The sequence below is a fragment of the Chrysoperla carnea genome, chromosome 5 (assembly GCF_905475395.1).
Source record: "Chrysoperla carnea chromosome 5, inChrCarn1.1, whole genome shotgun sequence".
NCBI classification, from domain to species: domain Eukaryota; kingdom Metazoa; phylum Arthropoda; class Insecta; order Neuroptera; family Chrysopidae; genus Chrysoperla; species Chrysoperla carnea.
Window position 1 is genome coordinate 18,444,251 of NC_058341.1, and position 22,196 is coordinate 18,466,446.

Consider the following 22,196-nt stretch of genomic DNA (forward strand, 5'->3'; position numbering starts at 1 on the left):
GAAAGTGGGACTAACATAATTTTTTTGTGTGCAATAACATGTTCTCTTATTACAAAATCTTATAAAATTTCAAAAAAGAATAAATTTAGCATGTACAACAAAAAAACATTCAAAATAAGTATTTTTTTAATATTTTGTAATAGGCGAATATGTTTATAAAAAAAAATAGGATTAAATATATAACATGTTCTCCTGTTATAAAATTTCAATTTTTAGTCTAAATAGCGATTTTTTAAGTTATTAAAGAGTGAGATGTATTTATGATTATTTAAATTCCCACCCCCTGACAGAATAGTGATTTATGACATATGTATAACGGGCGTTATTTATAGCAAGAGGGCGGGTTATATAGATAATTTAAACTATAAAAAAATGTGATAAATTTTTAACATCTAAAAGTAAAAATGCTATCCTCATCAGGATACGATCCAGCGTACCTTGGTTTCACAGGCTAATGCTATACCCATACACCCACCCGTGTTGATGTAAAATATAATAACTTAATACTTACCTTTACTAAATAATTAATTAATTGATAATTTTTGTGACTTTCATTTAGATTCAAGATTGTATACCATTGTATACTTGCCTTGCGGACAAAAAAATGCGACACTTCCTTATATATCAGATATATTTGATTTGATAACGTCAAAAAATAAAATAAAATAAAAACATTTTATTAAGACTTCATTTATTTATTTTTTTGTATAAAAGTAAATTTAGAAATACAGCTCGCATACATTTTTTTAATAAAGTATAGGCTAAGATAAAAAAATATTTCAAACATAAAATTATTTACAACAATTTCATTGGAAATAAAAAACAACAAAATTCTATTCTTCTATTCTGTATCTAAAGTAAGGCATACATCATTTTTCAAAATTTTTAGTGCATACTCAATTAATGAATCAGCACTGTTTATAGTCTGGGTGTTCGTCAGTATAATATGTTGTCATTGAAATTATACCTTTGTGTTTATTCTAATTAGAATAATCATAAATTACGATTAATGTTCATAAATTTTAAATCTGTCACTAAATTTATAATTTTTCGGGAGTCTTTCTAGAGGTTTATCAATGATAGCATATACTGTCGAGCGCCTAGTCTAATATTTTGGAAAGTAGTGTGTGAAATTACCCGTTTTTAAATTTGTTTAGACTTAGACTTAGAGTAGACTTTAGATATTAGACTTAGAGTAAACTTTTAAAATTTTGCAAATCGGAGATTTTTTTAATTATCCATTAGGTCTTGAGCCAGGTATAGTTTTTGACACTAATTTCAGAACGATAGGAATTAGACAGGCTGATGTAAAGGGGGTCTCTTTTTCAGAGAAATTTTTAATTGCTTGGCAAGCTTAAAACTGATGAATATTCATTGAAGACGATAACCAAATAAGAATATAATAAAATTAAAAATGAAAAAATTAAATTTTCGGATAGAGAAGGGTGCCCGTCGTTCGACACCTTGAAAAGTTCAATTTTTAAGGCATCGGGGAACGTCAATATAGATAACTTCATTGATCTGTTAACCAATCGATATTAACATCAGAAAGACAATTTAATTACGCAAATAAAGGTATAGGCTTGCCTGCAAAAATAGCCATGAAAACTTCGAAAGACAAACTGTCATAGGCGTGTTTATAAATTAATAAAATTTCATTAAAAATATGTCTAATCTAGTTATCAGCTGGATTAAGATCGACCTTATACCATCTCTTAGACATTAGACATAATCTTGACAACAGCCTCTCACATCTCCAGATGTTCTAAAATCTCTGTCAAATTCTGTCAACCTGACACTTGGTTCTAGATGCATATAAAATCTTTTCTTGAAAGACAGATAAATTTTTGAAATTTAAAATACCACTTAATCTAAACATTTAAATATTTAAAAAATAAGTTAATAAAAATAATTCAACTAAAATCACGATAATTCATAAATTTGAACGCCTATAATCAGTCCATTGTTACCCCAATCACTATGAATAATGATATTTCTCTTCTAAAATTTATATAACGCTATGTCTAGTCACACGTTAGTATGATGCCTGATCATTGGAGCATCTGCAGCGGCTCCAGGTAGTTTAAATGAGTTAATTTTAAGGGAATGTCAACTCTTTGGCTACTTTTCCCACCATGTAAATAAGCCGAATATGTTCAAAAATCCACAGAAACTTAAAAGATTACTAACACTAACGTTTGAATAGACACGACTTTTCTTTTATTTCAAGCCGAAAATTATTATTTAAATTATTTATTGGAATAAGTTTTGGAAGTGGAAGAACAAAAGTACTCTCTGTGTCAAATTAAACGCAGAAAAGTTGAACCATTCTCAGTAAAATCACTATTACAGTACATGTAATTCACATATAATGTTATAGCTATATCACTTAGAATGGTAAAACATGTACATTTTTTATGACACAGAGTGTACAATTCATGAGAAAAATAATATTTATGTATTCGGTTTTTAGCTAAATCATTCAATTGGATACGCATATTCTGAATTCCAATCCCGTTCAAACACTGCTTGCAATTGACCACGAACTGTTAATTCACTCGTATTTCGATTCAGCACTGGATCATGCATCATTAAACCGATGCCGGCTGTATCAGTAAAATAATCTCCGGACCAATTTGATGTACCAATATAAGCGGTATTATCTGTTACCATATATTTATTATGATTGACTCGTGCAAATGGTATTTTATTCTGTTCAGGCGTTCCAGGCACTTTAAATCTTTTCTGTAATTGAAATACAATGAAATAATAACAATACATAAAAGAGGTACCGTAAATGGATCCCTAGAAAACGTACGATAAAATACAATAAAAATACATACCACTTCCAAATTAACACCTGGATATGATCCTGTAATATCTTGTAATGATTTCAAGAAATTCGTTTCTGATGGATGAGAATGATTCCATACACTGATCAACATTTTAACTTTTATCCGATGATCAATGGCGGCTGTACGTAAAGCATTATCAATAACAGGCCAGTACTGTTTTCGTGGTGTAAAAACAGTTAACGGAGAATAATCCATTACTGAAATATATATAAATTTTTCAGCCAATTGAATTACGCGTAACAGTGTATCAATGTCTGAATCACGTCCTTCTGGACAAAATGTTGGTGGTGAACTCTATATAAATTTAAAAATAAATACAAAAATAAAAAGTAATCCGCAAAATTTTTCTAGTATTCGTCAACTTACGCCAATTGAAGTTAAAAAATTGTAATTAGACATATTATTGAATGATATGTTCATTGGATGATCGTAATTGTATTTTGTTGAAAATTGATCTGGCCATTTATCAGGAATATGTGGATTTTCACCCAACATCCAATATACCTAATGAAAAAACAGAGAATATTAACTTTGAATTTAAAATTAATGACCGCATTCAGGCTCAACAATAGTGATATGGAGAGTAAAATTTTATGTAGAAAAGTTCTAAGAAGTTTTTCGGTTCGAAGTACCATTTACGTGATCTACCTTCGTCAAGTATAATGTTTAACTTTAAGTATCATTCGATTAATGTTGGTAAAATTTAAAATTTTGTATTGTAGTTCATTCGACAGGTAGTTTCAGATAGAAAAAGTTCGAAAGTTAATAAAACTTTAGGATATCGGTCAGAGAAGCGTAATAACATTTTCTCAAATTTTGGACCTCAAGAATACTGTGTGAAAAGAGAAGGAGGGCCCCAAAATTTTCTACCTTCCTCTGGTTTTTCCTCAATAACCTTTTTCCCTTACGCCCTACCATGAAAAATTGTTGTAATTATGGTTCCTGTTTACAATCAACACCAATTTTAGACACCACCCGAAATCCCACGGGCGATTTGTAATTATTACCCTGTATAATTTTGGTGATAAACTTACATCGAATATTTTAGCTATATCTTCCGCTAAACAGCTACAGTTATAAAAGACAGCACCCATTTCTTTCACCTAAAAAAATAAAAATATTTGTTTTACAGTACATACTACCTTGCTTTTTTTTGTGGTAAGAAACAATTATTGCCCTCGCAAACAAAATAAGTAGTATATGTATAATATAATGTGATAAGATCAAAGTTGAATGTAAAAAATGAAGGTTAGTCCAAGGTTAGGTTATGAAAATATTATTCTTATAATATCGTGACAAGTTTTATTAACAATAAATAGCGGGTACATATTTACGTTGTACATATATATTTTTATTATAATAAGTATAGGTTGTTCCGGTAAATTAACAAGCTTACATTATTTCTCTATAATAAACTCATACAACAAGGTATCTTTGCGTCACAAAATGTGCTCCGTTTTTACCATTCTAAGTGATATTACTGTATGATATGTTACAGCTATATCACTTAGAATGGTAAAATCTGTATAGATATGAGTATACATAAGATTATTTCCCAAAATTTTAAAAAATGACAATAAAAACAATTCTTTTTCCTTCCGCTTCCTCCAAAGAATCGATTAAGACTATTTCTTAAGCATAACGAGACCTAAACATTTTCAAGGTTAGCCGATAAAGAATTAGATTTGGAAATTGACGGGCCAAGAGCTAAATATGATGTGCGAGCGAGGTATATTTTGCGAGGTACTATATTGGCATACAACTTACGATTTACATTTTAAAAAAATAGATAAACAAACGAAAGTAATGGGCGAGTGGCATATTAAAGATATTTCTCGCCTGTTTTGGGACATCCACAATTTTAATAGGCAGGGATTTCCAGTGACGATGACGCAACGCCAGCAAATGTTGCTAGACTAAATCAAAACAATTTAAAGAACGCGGGTTTATGTACATGTGTTATTGAACGTCTTGGGTTTATATTAACATTCGTTCGGAAGGAATCAGGTTCATCTGGGTGTTTAGTAATGCCCGTCTATCATAGCTTTGTGCAATTTTCTGAGGAGTTGGTCGCTTACAATAAATAAGCTAAGCAAACTACAAAAATAATATTTATTATTAGATCGAAAAAATTTACCTGTGTTAATGCCCTCCAATCTAAATTCGCACTGCCAACATAAAAATGTTTACGATCCACAACCCATAATTTTGTATGCAATACACCTCCACCATTTGCATTGATTTGTGCGAAATTTAAACTTCGTACTTCAGCTGCACCTCTTCTAGTCAAATATTCTGTATCGGTGTTCGGTTGTGACGAAGTTGGCCAATTTTGTGCAATTTTTATTTTAATACCACGATTTGTACCAGCATCTAATAATCCTTGAAAAATATTTTCACCTTGTTCAGATGAATCATCCGGCCACATTTCTGAACGTCGTAATGTCCAATAAAATGATCCGATTTCAATTGTTTCTTCAGCCATGTCAATTAAATTTGACCATGTATCGTATGTCGAAGGCAATGATATACTACCATTCGGATATGTTAGGCCTTGCGGTATACTTTCTATTAACGACATTCTAATCAAACGAATTAAGTATAATATATTAGTTTTTTGTTCATCTTTTAGATTCAAAATATTCTATGCAAAGCGTTCGATGTATTTGTGTATACATCGAAAACCGAAATTTTTTATGAATGATTTAGCACCAAATCCAGTATTTACTTTATTTTTAATGATTAAAAAATAAACTGCCTCGCATAAACGAAGCGCACTTAAAAACCGGTATATTTCAGCAAAAAATGATTGGATCTGAATGAAATATACAGGGTGTCTATTTCTTTTTTAAGTTAACATATGTTTGAAACTCGATAAATTTAATCGAGTAAAATGCTTCGAAAAATGTTAATTTCACGACACACATTTTATACCGGTATCGAATTCGATCTCAGTTTTCAGGCTCAATTAAAACCTCACTCTGATTCAATACTGACAAACATTAGATGAACGCTTTAAATTACAAAGTTGTTCTTTATAAATACGCAAACATTTTTTGTTTGAAATATTTTTTTGTAAACCGAATAGTTTAGACAGCAATTGAGGCGAACGTTTCCGTTTTATTAAAGGTAACAGATAGCGAATTTTTTTAAGAATTTCATTTTAGAACCATTTTCAAACTGAACTTTAATGAATTTTCATTTACCTGCAAGATTGTGGACAATTTTCATATAATTTGCGCATATGTTTATTTAAAAGTTTGTTATCTTCTTCCATAGCATGATCTAAGAGTGGTAACAGCACCACTAAAAATATTAAAATCAGGATGACTGTGATTGGAATACAGGAAGGCTTGCACCAACCTTGTCTGTTCCATCTAAAAAATGTGTATAATAAGAAAATTGTAATAAACTATTGGTACGAAAATTGGGCGTATTAATATCGCAGGAAAAAGATACATGAATACCTTGCGTGAATTAAGTAATACTACCTTTGGCTTAAACGAAATCATCTATAAATTGGCAAAGAGTGGATTAGTCATGAGAAAATAATGAAAATTAATTTAATCTGCTCATTGAAAAGTAGTCTGTTAATTGGAAAAAATCGTAATGCTATTTATTTCAATAATATATTTTTAGATTTTTTCTCGTAGAGAGTAATCCCTATTTTCTTTTTTTAATTTCTGGGGACACCTTACCTTCCGATATCTATGATCGTTTTTATTTCGATTAAAGTTTGGCGTATGAAAATCATAATTTCTCGACAAGTAGTTTTTTACGATATTTTGCCGTGAAATTAAAACAATGGTTTTGTATCCATTTGTTAATTCGAGATCGATTCACACACTGTTCATCCTACTTTCAAATAAATCTTTGCCAATTTTAAAAATAATTGCCTTTAGATCAGATGTATTGTTACTTATTCACGAGAAATTGTCTATGTATCTTATTCGCGGGATATTTTACGCCCAAAATTATATTATTATCATTTAAAAATTACCTTGTAACTCTTTCATCATCAAGCTCGTCACGGAGCATATATCCCTGATGGTGCCAGAGATCCAGGTCCTCCGTCTCTGGACCCCCACCCTCTAACACAGTCTAGAAAAAAAAATATATATCTATTAAAATTACATATTCCCAGAGGACAGAATACATTAAAACAAGCAATTTTTTAAAAATCGATTTTATGTAAATCGAAAGGCGTGCATTCGAACATAATTACTGTATTTTATTACGTATTTTTTATTGGTCTTATAAAGAATATAGAAATTATTTTCCTTTTTTCATACAGGAGGTTAAATATTTTCATTAATGGCACGAGTACTGGCAAAGTTTTCGAGAATAAATTTTAAAACAGTTGAGTTTCGATTATTTATTTTCTTATTGAATTTAGGTAAGGACGAAGTAAATCTGAGCTAGAAAAACCACCGAATTTCTATCTCTCAAATTACAATTGTATTCTTTAATTATAAAACAAAATCATATAAAAATTACAGCAATATTAAAATGATTTGAAAACATTATCTGGCGCTTTGGCAACGGCCAAATTGTCTGGCAATTATGATATTGACTTATATTGCCTTAAAATGGTATTAAAATCAGTAATTTTTACAACTGTTTTTCGAAGCTACACTCTATTAAACGCGATAAATGAACCGCTTTCAAATGCTAGATGTATTTCATTCCTACTCAGTTCGATTAAGAAAAGAAATATCTATTCAGCCATTTTGAAACCATAATAATTATTCAAGTGTTACTATGGCCTACAAAAGCGACAGATAGTTCGAAGCTAAGTGAGAGTTTTTCGATGATCTATGATTGGGAAAGCTTAAATCAAAAATTGGTATGGTGAACAGTTTTATCAGACATAAAAATCCAAATCAAAGCTGAGGTGAGGCTCTCAAAATTCTTATGTCAATGGAATTAAAGCATTTCGAGTATGCAATTTGGATTAAGTAAATTATGTACAACAGCAAAAAAGATTTTTCTAGATTTGAAGAATATCTTTTTTCGTAGTTCAATTTTTGTGTTGAAATTGCTACTAAAGTTTAGTTTGCAAAATTCGAGTAAAATAAGTATATAACATTCAATTTTATATAAAACGTAAATAAACTATAAATGATCAAGAAATGAGCTTTTTATCGCTGTATACAATAAAATATAAATTCAACAGATAAATGAACTTTCAACTTTAACATTATTACGAAATTGATATCGTATACGCAATGTATTAAATAACTTGTTGCTTGATATGATTACGAAAGTTTACTAACTTAATTATAATTATTTTATTTTTATACCATGTATATGAAATATACCAAGGTATACTAAGTTTAGTCCCAAGTTTGTAACGCTTAAAAATATTGATGCTATGAAAAAAATTTTGGTAGAGGTGTTCATAAAATCACCTAAATAGTCCATTTTCGGTTGTCTGTCGTCTGTCCGTCTATCACCACGATTTTTCAAAAACGAAAAGAGCTATCAAGCTAAAATTTTAATAGCGTGCTGAGGGCGTAAAAAGTGTGGTCAAGTTCGTAAATGAGCAACATAGTAGGACCCATCTTGTAAAGCGTTAGAGATAGAACAAAAGTTTAAATGTAACAAATGTTCCTTATCAAAAAATAAACAACTTTTGTTTGAAACATTTTTTCGTAAACATCACTGTTTACTCGTGAGAGCTCAAAATATGCGCAAATTGTATAGTATTTATTATATGGAAATATCAGTTATATATGTGTGAGATGTATGTATGTGTAATGCGACAGAGTAATCAACACTGTCTTTGCATGGTTTTTCAACAATTGACTCAGTTAATTGTTTATTTTCACTTGTTTAAGATAAGCTTCGTTAAATGAGTCACATAATGCCACATGGCAAATATTACAATAATGATAGTTTTTTTGCATTATTGTCTTAATGATTTCATTTGTTTGTTTATTTTTTAATATTGCGATATTTTGTGACAGGTTGTTTATTGACATCGTAAATTTTTAATATATATTATGTTTAAATTGGAGGTTAACAAAAAATTATAATGAAAATTTGTTACCTTTTTATCATCTAAATTATTCGTTTTTTGTAAACTATCGATACGAAACTGTACCATTTTTGTATTTTACATTAAAACACATAAAAAATAAAATTTTTGATTGATTAATCAAAGATTAAACAATTTATATATGACTATGACAGATATTCTTTACTATCTATTTCTTTGTTTGATAATATACAATTTTTAAAGAATATTAAACAATTAATAAAGAGATAAGATTGGATTTTTACTTTTGTATACGTAGCAATTTATTATTAGGTAATTTATAAAAACTTTTTAAAAAGTCTGAAAAAATAAAACAACACTCTTGTTTTGCATATTTGCATTTTTTAGGTGATGTTACACGAGTTGCCTATAATAAACAAGAGTGGAAAAAGTATTTGTCTCCTGGCTGTTTTATTTATATGTTACAAAAGTACTTTGGCTATAAATCTATTATCATCAATAAGTGAATTTAGTTAATAGCAATTTAGCTAAAATCACGGTCTTATAACATCTATAAACAAAATCACCAGCCCAAAACTGAAACTATATTTTCTTACGAAATACTTAGACGAACTGTTAATGATTAAGGTCTCGTTAATTAAAGTTATATAATTTTAGTATGAAGTTGTTTAATTTGCTACCCCTGGCATTAGCTCTGTCCTGCATCCAACGAATAACTCAAATTTAAAGAGAATTATATAATTTAGAAAAAATCATTTTATTCCTTTTGGTAGTAAAAGATGTAAAAAAATCGGCTAATAAAAGAAAATGGAAGAAAACTTCAAGGAATGTGTTTTTTAGGTGTCAAATATCATTAGTAACGCATGAGTCTGTGGCGAAAATGTTTGTTAATAATAAACAATAAATTTTTAATTCAATGAAACGATGTAAAATTTCACTTAAACAATTACTAATCAGGCAACATGTATGACGTAAATGTTAAGTGTTTGTCAAATAATCGAAAAGTATTAATTCAAGTTGCCTATATATTAATTTTGTATGTCAACTTTAGCATAAACCGTTCCATTAAATTAACAATTTATTGTTTATTAAGAAATAGAAACATTTGCACCACTAACTCATGCTTTACAAATGATATTTGACACCTTAGAAACACAGTCCATGAGTTTCTAGCCAAATTCAACCGGTTTCTTTTATTTTCCTTTATTCGTAACATCTTTATAACATGAGACCACTGACTCTTATTTTAAAATTTTTTGATGTAGTGTATTACAAGTTGCCTATAATCAACAAATATTTCAACAAAACATTAAAATAAACTTTTCAATGAAACTTACCAAAATAATTCGTTAAATAATATAATCAAACATTCACATAAATTCAAATAGTAGAATAACATTTTTTTTTGTACGAATTGAACGGAAAAAACAAAAAAATTCCCCCTTCTTGTTGATCTATTTATTTAAACATACAAAAAAACCACATTGTTTTTATTCTATTTTTGAAACAATTAATAGTAATTGTACACTAGAGTTTTATAATACCACATGATACTTAGATTACTATCAAAACACAAATAAATTTAAAAATTAATAAAATAAAATATATAAAACAATTTTCGGTCGAGTCTATGTAATAATAATTGTGGTATTATAGTATTAGAAATAAAATAATAAAAAAAAAAACGTATTTGTTAAATATTTCACCTACAATTTCTATTCTACAATTAATTTATGCTCCTATATTATTTTTTTATTACATTTAGAATTGTATTATTTAAGTAAAATGCATTATGTATTAGTAATAATATATTACACGAGTTTAATATAATTTAAACTACCTACTAGGTAAAACTACAATAATACTAAAAACTAGTAAAGTAGTTATATCTATTATCACAATATACGTTTAGTATAGGCAATATATATAACATTTATGTATATAAGTTAGTATATATGTTTGTGTGAGACTGCATGCAAACTATTGTTATTATATGTATTGTGCTAAATAATGCGCTAAATCTATTTATTACTTTATAATAAAACGGTTGTATCAATTACAAAAAGTACCCAGTGATTTTTATGTACAATATATTAATTATAAGGATATAATAAGTTTAGTTTAAACTTTGTAAAGCTTTCTAATCTTTCTATTAAAAATTAGAACGTTGAAAACAAAAGTACAAATAATTTCAACCACAAGTCCAAACTTGCCTTGGCGCTCGTACTACCTTAATAGCGTCTTCTAAGCTTACAAAGCAAATTTAAGTTTGTAAATAAGTAATTTGTGTTCAAGAGGTCACGTGTCCATTGATTTTATATACAAATCTATGTTTTTTAAATCGTATTAGAAAATTTTGAAGATAAGAATGTCTGTTTAGGTAACTTTGTATTGGTACGATTAAGAAACTTTGTACAATTTAAATAAAATCAAGATATCTAGTCCAGCAACTTTATACATGAGAGTTTGCTTCAAATCCGGTAGTTCTAATTTTTTGCTTACTTGGCTATGAATAATCCAAGTTTGTGATCTCGGACACCGAACGCAACTTTGTCAATAATTGAAAAAACCGTGAAAATTTCGGCTTGTTTTCAGATTTTGGCGATTATTTTATAACCCCAATTAAGTAAGTTTTCAGGATTTTAAAGTGGACTCAATTTGGTCCAATATGAAACTTAAATTGTCTTTACAGACTCAATAGTTTCCAAGATTGTATAACCCATCGTTAATCTGTGCGGTTATTCCAGAAAATACAGTAATTTAAGTCCAAAGTGTTAATTTCGCTTTGACAGTTTATAACTTGCTCAAAAAAGCTTGTACGACAACTTTCTCTTTTTATAGAGAAAAGAACAAGTTACCACACTTTTGAATTTTTGCACTAAGGATTTTCTACCCTTTAAACTCTCGACACAAAGCGATAAGGAATGACAATAACTTTTGAGCTACATTTAAAAAAAAGTTGAAAGTTTGTGCTTTCGATAAGCTATAAATCGGATCATTTTTGATTCCGGAAATTCTGTACCGGTGAGTATATTTATTGAAATTTTAATTTAAAAATTACAAAAACAAATTCAATTTTAAAGTTATAATAAATATGTAATTTAAACTTTAAAACATTTGAGGAAGAATTTTAACATTTAAATTTACTACTTTATAAACTGTATATGATATTTTTTGTAATTGATACGACTTTATATAAAAATAATAAATAAAAAATATATACACTGCAGTCAATGGGGAGTTTTGTTTGTGAAACAGGGTGGAAAAAAAAATTAACAAGAACATTACATATTGGAATGAGAAAAATGGTTTGAAAATTTATTTTTAGATTGCCATACTGATGCCGGAATGAAAAAAATGTTACTTATTATTATTATTACTATTATTATTATTATTATTACTATATATAAAAAAATATGTGTATGATTACATGTTAATATTAATATTTTTAAATTGAATTTTTAATTTCCCAGTATAAGGCTGTTGTAATGGGTAGAAAAATTCAAATCGAAAATTTCAACATATTACCTACTCTTCGTCCATCACTTGATAGTCGCATCGCAGTTGTTGTTATTGTTAACACGTCCTAATACCGAAACCCAGCGCAGACTAATATCGAAAAGTTGTAATACTTTTCAAATATTAGGTCAAAAATTAACGTATCTTCAATAAATATTAAAAAAAGTAGTATCGTAGTTTCCACATTTAGGATAAGGGCTAATATAAACGAATAACTACCAAAAATGAAAAAATTTGTGGGTTCCAAAAAAAAAACTCATTCAAATACGATAAAATTTAGCCAAAATATCAAAAAAATTGATTTTTTATACTTTATGACGTCATAAAAATCAAAAAAATTTGATTTTGCTCTACCACATACAAATTTTATCCAATTTAGAACAATCAAGTACGTAATACCACTAATTTTGGGTCATTCTTTTCATGTATTTAGTCAATTTTACAGTATCTTCATTAAATTTTGAAAATACAGTATTGTGGCTTCCACAATTGGGATCAAAACTAATATAAACGAAGAATTACCACGATAAATGAAAAATATGACCCAAAATTAGTGACTTCCAAAATAAAATTCACTTAAATACGATAAAACTTGGTCAAAATATTAAAAAAATTGATTTTTTAAACTTTATGACGTCATAAAAATCTAAAAAATTTGATTTTGTTCTACCATACTCAAATTTTATCCAATTTGGATCAATTAAGTACGTAATCCCACTAATATGAGTCATTTTTTTCATATATTTAGCATTACGGTTGATAGCATTACTTAGCATTACTTAGCAAACTGTTAATTAGAAAGATCTTAAACAGAGAGATCGAACATAATATTTGACGTCACATACTATGTAATAAGAACTCCATGCTAAATTTTGCAACAAAACGTGGCCGACCTAGTATTTGTTATAAAAAATTATTATTATTGCAAAGTTTAGGCAAGCAGTTTTGTAAAGTTATTTTCTTGATCTACGAAAAGATATGTTTACGAATTTTTTCATATTCCGGGAAAGTTGATGGTGTGAACCATAACGGTCGAACTTACATTAACGAATTTTTTTATTTTAATATTAAAAATAATAATCTCATAGTTTATTAAAACGTTGTATTATGTCAGTATATTGTTAACACATATCTTTCTCATTTCCATAACCACGCAATGGAATAGTAAGTAATTATTATTTAAAATTAATATTTTCATTTAGGTTTAGTATATACAACACAAACATCATCACAGAATTCGGCTCAAACATAATAGTACAGTAAAAGATGTTACATAAATCGGCTAATAAAGGAAAATGAAAGAAACCGCTCTCATTTTGCTAAAGCCTCATGTTTCCTAGGTGTCAAATATCATTAGTAACGTATGAGTTAGTGGCACAAATTTTTCTATTAGTTAATAAAGTTCACTTAATAAATTAGTAATTAGGCAACTGGTATGACGTAAATGTTAAGTGTTTGTCAAATAATCGAAAACTATTATACATTTATAACGTATATGCAATTCAAGTTGCCTATTTATTAATTTTTAGGTACTCTGAAACGTAAAACGAAATTTTGAATAGGGATTACAATTTGTTTTCCTTCGTTCGATTACAATAATATCTATTTATCGTTTTTTGCAAAAGGGAGTAAACGTTCTTCACCGGCTCCGATTCTATTTTGATCGCAAATGCAAATGAGAGAAGACCTCTAGAGGTTGTTAAAATGCTTTCAATTTAAATACTATATATTTATCATATAACTCCGGAAAGCTTAAAATATAATAAATTCATTTGAAATATACAGGGTGTTTTTTTAATTGATACTGAAAAACTCTACAACGAAATTAAAATAATCAAGACAAACGAAAAATGTTCTTCAAATTTCTGCCTGATGCGCAATTTCCGAGATATTCTGAGATATCTTTCATCGAATCACAAATCGCCTCCTGACTCTAAGTGCTTTATGATTGGATGAAAGTTATCTCGGAATAAAAGACCTTTTCTGGTATAAACCTTTTTCGCTCGTCTTGATGAGCTTAATCTCGTTTTGTCTGGTTTTATCAAGGTCAATTAAAGAACACCTTGTGCCAAAAATTAAATGAGTCAATTTTTGTACAAGGTTAAAATAAATAAAACTGTTTTGATGTTTTATTATAGGAAATGATTTTGTACATTTTAACCTAAATTGTAATAAATAACAATTTTAGAATAAATTTTAAATTCTTATATGAATACAAAGTGGCGTGAAAAAATCGTCTAATTCTAATTCTTACAAAAAATATCTAATTTATGGAAATTCCCCTGATCAAAAACATAAGGTTTTATTACATCACACTGGGAAATTTGGTTCCTGGTAACATTTTTTAGGTCATTTCAAAATATTCTGCCGTTTTTTATCTCTTTCACAATAGTTACGGTAGACTACTTAAAATAGATGGACGCCTTTTTCAGCGGGTTTTTTTTGTGGATTAAGGTTCATTGCCAAGTACTTTTTGCTGGATTCCCAACCACAAAGATGTAATCGGAAACATGGAAGCAGACAAACTTTCAATGCTTGGAATTAAAAAGGGCTTCGTGGAAATTTTGGATATACCGTGCTACGAATCAAATCGTTAAAAGATTCTATCGATGAAAATGTATAAAGAAAATGCAAGAAGAGATTTGGCAGGATCGAGATGATTGTGTCATTGCTGGAGACTTAGAAATAAAAAATTGATACAAAGATACAATGACGCTACTGAATCATAAGAATAACCTGGTCTGGATAACCACTGTAGTCATCACGGGAAACTATACCGTCAATATCAACTTGAAAATGGGGGATCATACATAATGACCTTTGCGGGTCATAGTAAAAGGTATGGTAGGCTACATGGAAAGATGGAGGGGTTCCAAAGAAGCTGAAACTTTATTTCTTTATTAAGGTCTTAACTTTTGATTAGATAGTTTTTTTTTTTCATTTTTTACGGTTAAATTTGGGTGAAAATTACCAATATATTCCGTCTGTCAACCGCTTTGCCATAAGACCAATGTAAAATATGCCTACTTTTGAAGTAAATTAGTTATTTAAATAGTGGGATACGCTTCTTTAAACTGCATAAAAAAACGTCAACTCTTTTTCTGCAAGTTGCTACCCTGCTCGTATTTCCTCAATAAAATAAAATTTTTATGATAACATTTATTACCGATTGAGATTGTCATTCGTTTTTTAGTTTGTTTATTATTTACGAGTCACGAATTTTTCTAGTTAATTAATTTCCGTTTACTTAAATTCATTCCAATCGATTTAATACAAAATAGTTTTGTCGTCTCTGTAAATAAATAAAACAAAAAAGAATTTTCGTACCAAGTAATTCCGTTTCATTAAATATGAACATATTACAAATTTTATCAAACTAATTCAATTGCATCTTCACCGAATAAAATACGGAATAACCTAATTACTAAGTAATTTGGTTGATTACAAGGAGTCCTTCATAATCGAAAATACTTCTGTTAGTTCCAGGGCTGCCGGCTGTGTTAGAAGAGATGGTTATGAGTGTTTCAAAATGCAAGGCACTAAAGCACTCTAAGAAGAATAAAAGACCTCGCGCAAATTAGATATAATGTAAATTTCGGTCAAACTTTTTCAAATTTTGGCAAATGAAAGTTTTAGTCATTCGAAAGAAAAGTTCCCATCGTCATAAGTAATTTAAAATGACAGGATTTCATGTTATAGCTAAATTAAAGTTGGAAAATGTACTTATTCGTATAATATATGCCTATGTGTGTATAGGCAAATACATATACAGATATGTATAACTATACATACGTGTGTTTTTTAATGTAAGGGTGTTGTTTTTTAATTCTTGTTTTTTTGAAGAATATGTTACGAAATTCAAAGAAGAAGTAGTGTTATATGTTCAGTGGATCAATAATATGAATTGTTAAGATCAATATTTTCAGCTACATATATTCAGTATATGATCTTTGCAATTAAATTACAATAATTTTTTTTATATAAATGAGTACATTTTCCAATTTTAATTCAGTGATAACTTGAAATCCTGTCATTTACATGACTTGCTCGTACTACCTTAAGTATCTATCAAAATTTAAGTATCGTCCCCGTCCTAGTTTCGCCTTTGTAAGAAACAATATTGCAGCTTTTCTGACTAAGAAAAAAAACATAATTTGATAGCAAGGTCGTTAATATTTACAAAATGATTTTCACTTTATATTCCTTTGAATAAATTACTACATCTGTGTATAAATATTAAAATTAAAGTAGTTTTTACTATATTCTTATACAGAGTGCGATCAAATAAAAGTTATTCTTTTTTAATTAGAAATAAAAGCAAAACGGTATGGGATATCAATATGATTTATTTAAAAACAAGTGAAAACAAACTATTGACTGAGTTAATTGTTGAAATGACATGTATAGACAGTGTTAATTACTCTATCACATTACACATATACGTATTCATGTCACACATACATAACTGATAATCCCATATTAATATATATTATACAATTTGCATCTAATGTGTGCCCTCGTGAGTTTTCAAACAAAAGTTGTCAATTTTTTTATAAGGAACAATTTTTTATATTTAAACTTTTGTTCTCTCTCTAACGGTTTACAAGTTGAGTATAACGGACCCAAGACCCAATTGACCTATGTTGCTCATTTACGAATTCGACCTCACTTTTTACGTCCAGAGTGCATTGTACAAATTTCAGTTGATATCTTGTTTCGTTTTCGAGTTATCGTGTTGACAACGGACGGACAACCGAGAATGAACTAGTTAGATGATTCTATGAACTCCTATACCAAAATTGTTTTTCCTATACCAAAACACCTATGCCAAAAAATTTACAGTCTAGTGTGAGTTACCGGTATGAAGGTGTAAATGGATTGTATAACTGAAACTAGCCTTGTTACCTCAAATTACCTCAAATACTTACCTCGTGTAATTATATGAAATCATTTTTAAATAAAAATGTCAATAGTCACTGTCTAAAATTAAAAAAAAAATTGATATCTTACACCGTTTTGTGTTTATTCCAATTTAAAAAATTTATAACCCTTATCTGATCCCACCCTTTAGTAGTAATTAGTAATAAGTACTAGATAGGTAGTTTAGTTTATAGTTAGTTTAGTTTATAGTAAATTGAACAGTAGCTTAGTGATGAAGATATAAATTATGCAGTATTTTATTGTTTGATAAAGGATATTGATAAGGACGTATACAGACATAAACATGCTAAGTTAATAAACTTTTGTAATAAAACATCATAACAAATTTATGGCGATGTGACATTACAAATTTTAATACTTAAAATGTATTGTAACTTTGAAGACAAATTTTTCAGATTGTACCAAAAATATTAAATGGATAAATTCGTTTCAAAGGCTGTTCTATCAAAAATCAAGCTGTGTTTTTGAACAAACCACTTTCCTTTATTCGGGATAAGATGTAAAAATCATTTTGTCCAACACTTTCAATATTCAGAAAAGTGTCAAATAAAAATTTTATGTTTTAGTCATGTTTCCATGAAAATATAAACTTATGAACTGTATCGAAGGTGGACGGAAAGAGGTGGGAGTATGCTATATAGGTTAATCCGTTTAGTAACTCCTAAAATACTAAAAAAGGAGTTTTATGCTTACGTAGTTAATGAATGGCTCATAGATCATATATTTTACTAGATAGACCCACTAGATACCCCTCCTTCTGACGTAGTCAGGCAATTTTTATAATTTTGATATAATCAATGCCACTATCATAATTACGACCAAAAACTAACGACAAATCCCATCTAAAATCCATCATAAGCCGATAAGTGTACAGAGCATACATAAAAAAATACAAACATACACTTAAAAAACATAACCCTCCTTCTGGGGAAGTCGTATAAAAATATATCTAGATATTAAGACTATTATTATACCATGCATATATGTAATATGCAAGGTATACTAAGTTTAGTCCCAAGTTTGTAACGCTTAAAAATATTAATGCTATGAACAAAATTTTGGTATAGGTGTTTATAAAATCACCTAATTTTCGGTTGTCTCTTCGTCTATCCGTCTGTCTGCCAACACGATAAGTCAAAAAAAAATAGATATCAAGCTGAAATATTTACAACGTACTCAAGATGTAAAAAGTGAGGTCAAGTTCGCAAATGAGCAGCATAGGTCAATTGGGTCTTGACCTATTCTTGACAAAAGTTTAAATGTAAAAGATGTTCCTTATCAAAAAATAAACTACTTTTGTTTGAAATATTTTTCGTAAACATCACTGTTTACACGTGAGGGCGCAAATTAGGCGTAAATGATATAGTATTTATTATATGGGGATATCAGTTACGTATGTGTGACATGTATGTATGTGTAATGTGATAGAGTAATCGACACTGTCTATACATGGTATTTCAACAATTAACTCAGTCAATTGTTGGTTTTTACTTCTTACTATATAAAAATAGTTTTTCCTTTTGGAACAGAACCCTAAACAAGATATATTGACTCATCATATAGAACTGTTATATTGAATAAAATTTGTTATAAATTACCTATAATATAATGGGTTTTGATAACTAATAAATATTGATTTTTCCTTGAATCCATTTCGTCTTTTTCAATAATACTAATGGATTGTTATCGTATAACTTTTTGAAGGACTTTTAAATGCTTATTATTAATGTTTTTTAAGTGTTAAATGTGTAATTTTCTGATTAATAATATTTTAATTAATTTAATTTTGTTTTCCATCTATTTTTTAATCTTGTAACTATATACCCTATATGTTCGTTTTATTTCAAAGATACGATCATCCCTAAATATTTTTTTACCATTCAAAAGTTAAGCAAATACATAAAAAAAATTATTTTTAGTAATACGAGTACCAAGGTAATTTTAGATTTAGTGTTGAAATTATTTGTACGTTATTTTCAATTTTGATGATGAATTTTGTTATAACTTCATGAATGTAGATGAAAAATAAGAATACAATTTTTCGATATTTGCCTTGATTTTCGAAATATCGAAAGCTAAATAATTAAAGAAAATTTTAAATTTTCGATATTTTGAAAATTACTCCAGATATCCAAAAATTTTATTCTTACTTTTCGTCTTATATTGTCAAGTTATAACATAATTCACCATCAAAATAGAAAAAATATTATTTTTTTTTAATTTGAGTCCCTACTACCGTGCTCATACATCCTTCATTAGTTGGGCACAATGGATTTTTTTTACAACTATAGATAAAATTTAAAAATCCCTTAATATTATCAAATAGGTAACAAATTTCATAATTTATTTCCTGAATCGAATGCAAAAACCGCACCTCGATTTGTCTTTCCCGAGAAAAATCGATCTCAAAGCGTTTTTAGTGCTCTAACATCTTGTTTATTAGGTAAGACGGTTTTAGAGAATTTAATAATAAAACAATTTACTGGCAATACTCAATATATTTTTATATTTCGGACACCGAGTAGCTGGGGTGTAAACTAAAAAGCATTCATTTCCTATTTCCACCAACAATTGTGATGATAATGATCAACGGTTTTTCAAAATTATTCTAAACAAAATTTTTTATTTTACATATATATTTTTATAGCTAAAGTTCAAGGTCATTTTTATAATAAATTAATTTTCTTTGTAAAGATATGTTTTTTTATATAGAAAAAATAAAGAAAAGCTAGCATGGAAGCTTTTCGTGAAATATTTACAGTAAAATCTCTTAAAGTGAATTGTATGGTACAATTCCAACACAACAAAATTCATTCTTTTGTCGTAAATTAATCAACCAGAAAGAAAATCGAAAACCATTTTTTTGACTTCAAATTCTATAAAAATCATCTTATAGGGTAATTTTGACCCAAAAAAACCGAAAATCCAGTCCGAATTAATTCCAGAATTATAGGTTTTGAAATAAAGTTCGTAGGATTCCTGTCGAAATCGAAAAGTTCGATTCGAAAACAAATATAACTAATTTTTTGAAAATCATAAATCCAATCAAATTTTTATGTGGATTTTCGTCAAAATGATACATGAATGATTTGGATTCCTTCCAAAATCGAATTTTTATTTCAGTAAAAGTCTTATTACAGTGATCTGTCTCTTCACGCTAGATATACCCTTCCGAAGTCCTAGTTTGAACTTTGAACTAGCATATCTCAAAAACCCGCGGGGACTTTTTTGTACCTTTAGAGACTTTGATTTATTCATACAAAACTTTCCGAATCCATAGTTTCAGAAATTTGTACGGATTTCAAATTATAAATAAAAATTGAGAAATTTTTTGTATTCAAAAAGAATATAAACGAAAGAAAATCTTTAAACAGATTGCGTCCATTTTTCACCGGTTAAATAATCAAAAACACTTACCGATAATCTATGTCGATATTTTCCAAATCCAGACGATGTTTTCCCACCATTCTTTGCTGGTTGTGGTAACAACACAACCAATTGATCTTGATCACTTGCTGATCGAGAATTCGTTGCAGTCGATGCTGAAGCTGATGAAGTAGTTGTCGATACTGGTGTACGTGTCGTAATAATATTACCACGTCGTGCTGTTGCCGACGTTGATGTGGATGTTGTTGTCGTAAAATTTGTACATTGTACATTTCCCTCAATATTTGGATTTGTTTCATCGATCCGTGAAAAACTTATATTATTTGTATTATTCACTTGTACTAATAAACTACATGTATGTGTGGCAATTTGGAATAAACCTTCTTGTAAATTATGATTTGATTGACTTGGATTAATAAAATTGGTACCACTACATGACCGAGTAAAGTAATTACGAAAATTCTGCATTATATTCGAGATTCAGAATTATTTTTAAAAAAAACTTTTTTTATACTGTTATGTATCGATCATATACATTAATGTATATACAGTTGCCTATCAATAAAAACTATGCGAAAACAGTATAAAATCGCAAGAAATGTTGAATAAGAAAACCACGTGAATACACAAGTATTTTAACTAGTGATAATAAAAAACAGTAAAACACAATAAAATCTTTTGTATAAATATTCAAAAATCAACTTAGAATGTTGTAGAAAAACTTTTTTTTATTGTTTTAATATTTTTTCGGATACTTAATATTAATTATTTATATGAATTTATGTTGGGATATAATAATTGGAATATAATTTTTATTTCAATAATATATATGGAATATTATTTCCTATAAATGTGTGTTTAATACGAAATTCTAATCGTGTATAAATCATTTCAACTTTTTGTTTAAATGTCATTCTTTTTTATTCTCGAAGTTTTAATAAATGATATCGATCTTTTACATTAAAGTTTGATGGCCGAAAATTATCCTGTAACAAAAAAAAATTAATGTTGTCATTAGTAAAAGAAATTTTTATACCATATATATATATGAAATATACCAAGGTATATTAAGTTTAGTCCCAAGTTTGTAACGCTTAAATATATTGATACCATGAACAAAATTTTGGTATAGGTGTTCATAAAATCATCTAATTAGTCCATTTCCGGTTTTCTGTCCGTCTGTCTGTCAACACGCTAACTCAAAAACAAAAAGAGATATCAAGCTGAAATTTTTATAGCGTGCTCAGGACGTAAAAAATGAAGTCGAGTCCGTAAATGAGCTACATGGGTCAGTTGAGGACCCATCTTGTAAACCGTTAGAGATAGAACAGAAGTTTAAATGTAAAAAATGTTCCTTATATTTATTTACGCAGGCACTTCAAATCAGACAAATGAAACAAACGATTTTTTACAATTTTTTTAAGGGGTACCCATTTGAAAAAAATCGAAAAAATCGAGAAAAAATTTTTGTTCCCTATTTCGATAAAACTCAG

The 22,196-nt window shown here is 28.4% G+C and overlaps 1 protein-coding gene across 2 annotated transcripts; it reads right to left on the reverse strand.

Annotated features, from left to right (window-relative positions):
* Positions 1–770: 770 nt before the first annotated feature.
* LOC123300314 (5'-3' exonuclease PLD3-like) lies at positions 771–20,969 on the reverse strand. Of its 2 annotated transcripts, none has more exons than XM_044882872.1 (8): positions 20,734–20,969; positions 6,856–6,956; positions 6,062–6,232; positions 4,993–5,437; positions 3,890–3,958; positions 3,222–3,359; positions 2,844–3,149; positions 771–2,745 (listed from the first exon to the last, which is right to left on the reverse strand). In XM_044882872.1, the coding sequence occupies exons 2-8, from the start codon at positions 6,891–6,893 to the stop codon at positions 2,479–2,481; spliced, it is 1,434 nt and encodes a 477-aa protein (XP_044738807.1). In that variant the 5' UTR covers positions 6,894–6,956; positions 20,734–20,969; the 3' UTR covers positions 771–2,478. The 2 variants fall into 2 exon arrangements, with proteins under 2 accessions (XP_044738807.1, XP_044738806.1); XM_044882871.1 differs by lacking the exon at positions 20,734–20,969 and adding an exon at positions 8,908–9,092 and having other exon boundaries at positions 773–2,745.
* Between the last annotated feature and the right edge of the window lie 1,227 nt (positions 20,970–22,196).

Bases quoted from the DNA above. Each gene is read 5' to 3' on its own strand.
- LOC123300314 (XM_044882871.1), bottom strand. From the start codon at position 8,964: ATGGTACAGTTTCGTATCGATAGTTTACAAAAAACGAATAATTTAGAT. The intron at 6,957-8,907 runs GTAACAAATTTT...TTTTTTTTCTAG, and splicing joins ATAATTTAGATGATAAAAAG to ACTGTGTTAGAGGGTGGGGG. The intron at 3,959-4,992 runs GTAAATTTTTTC...TTATTTTTTTAG, and splicing joins ATTGGAGGGCATTAACACAG to GTGAAAGAAATGGGTGCTGT.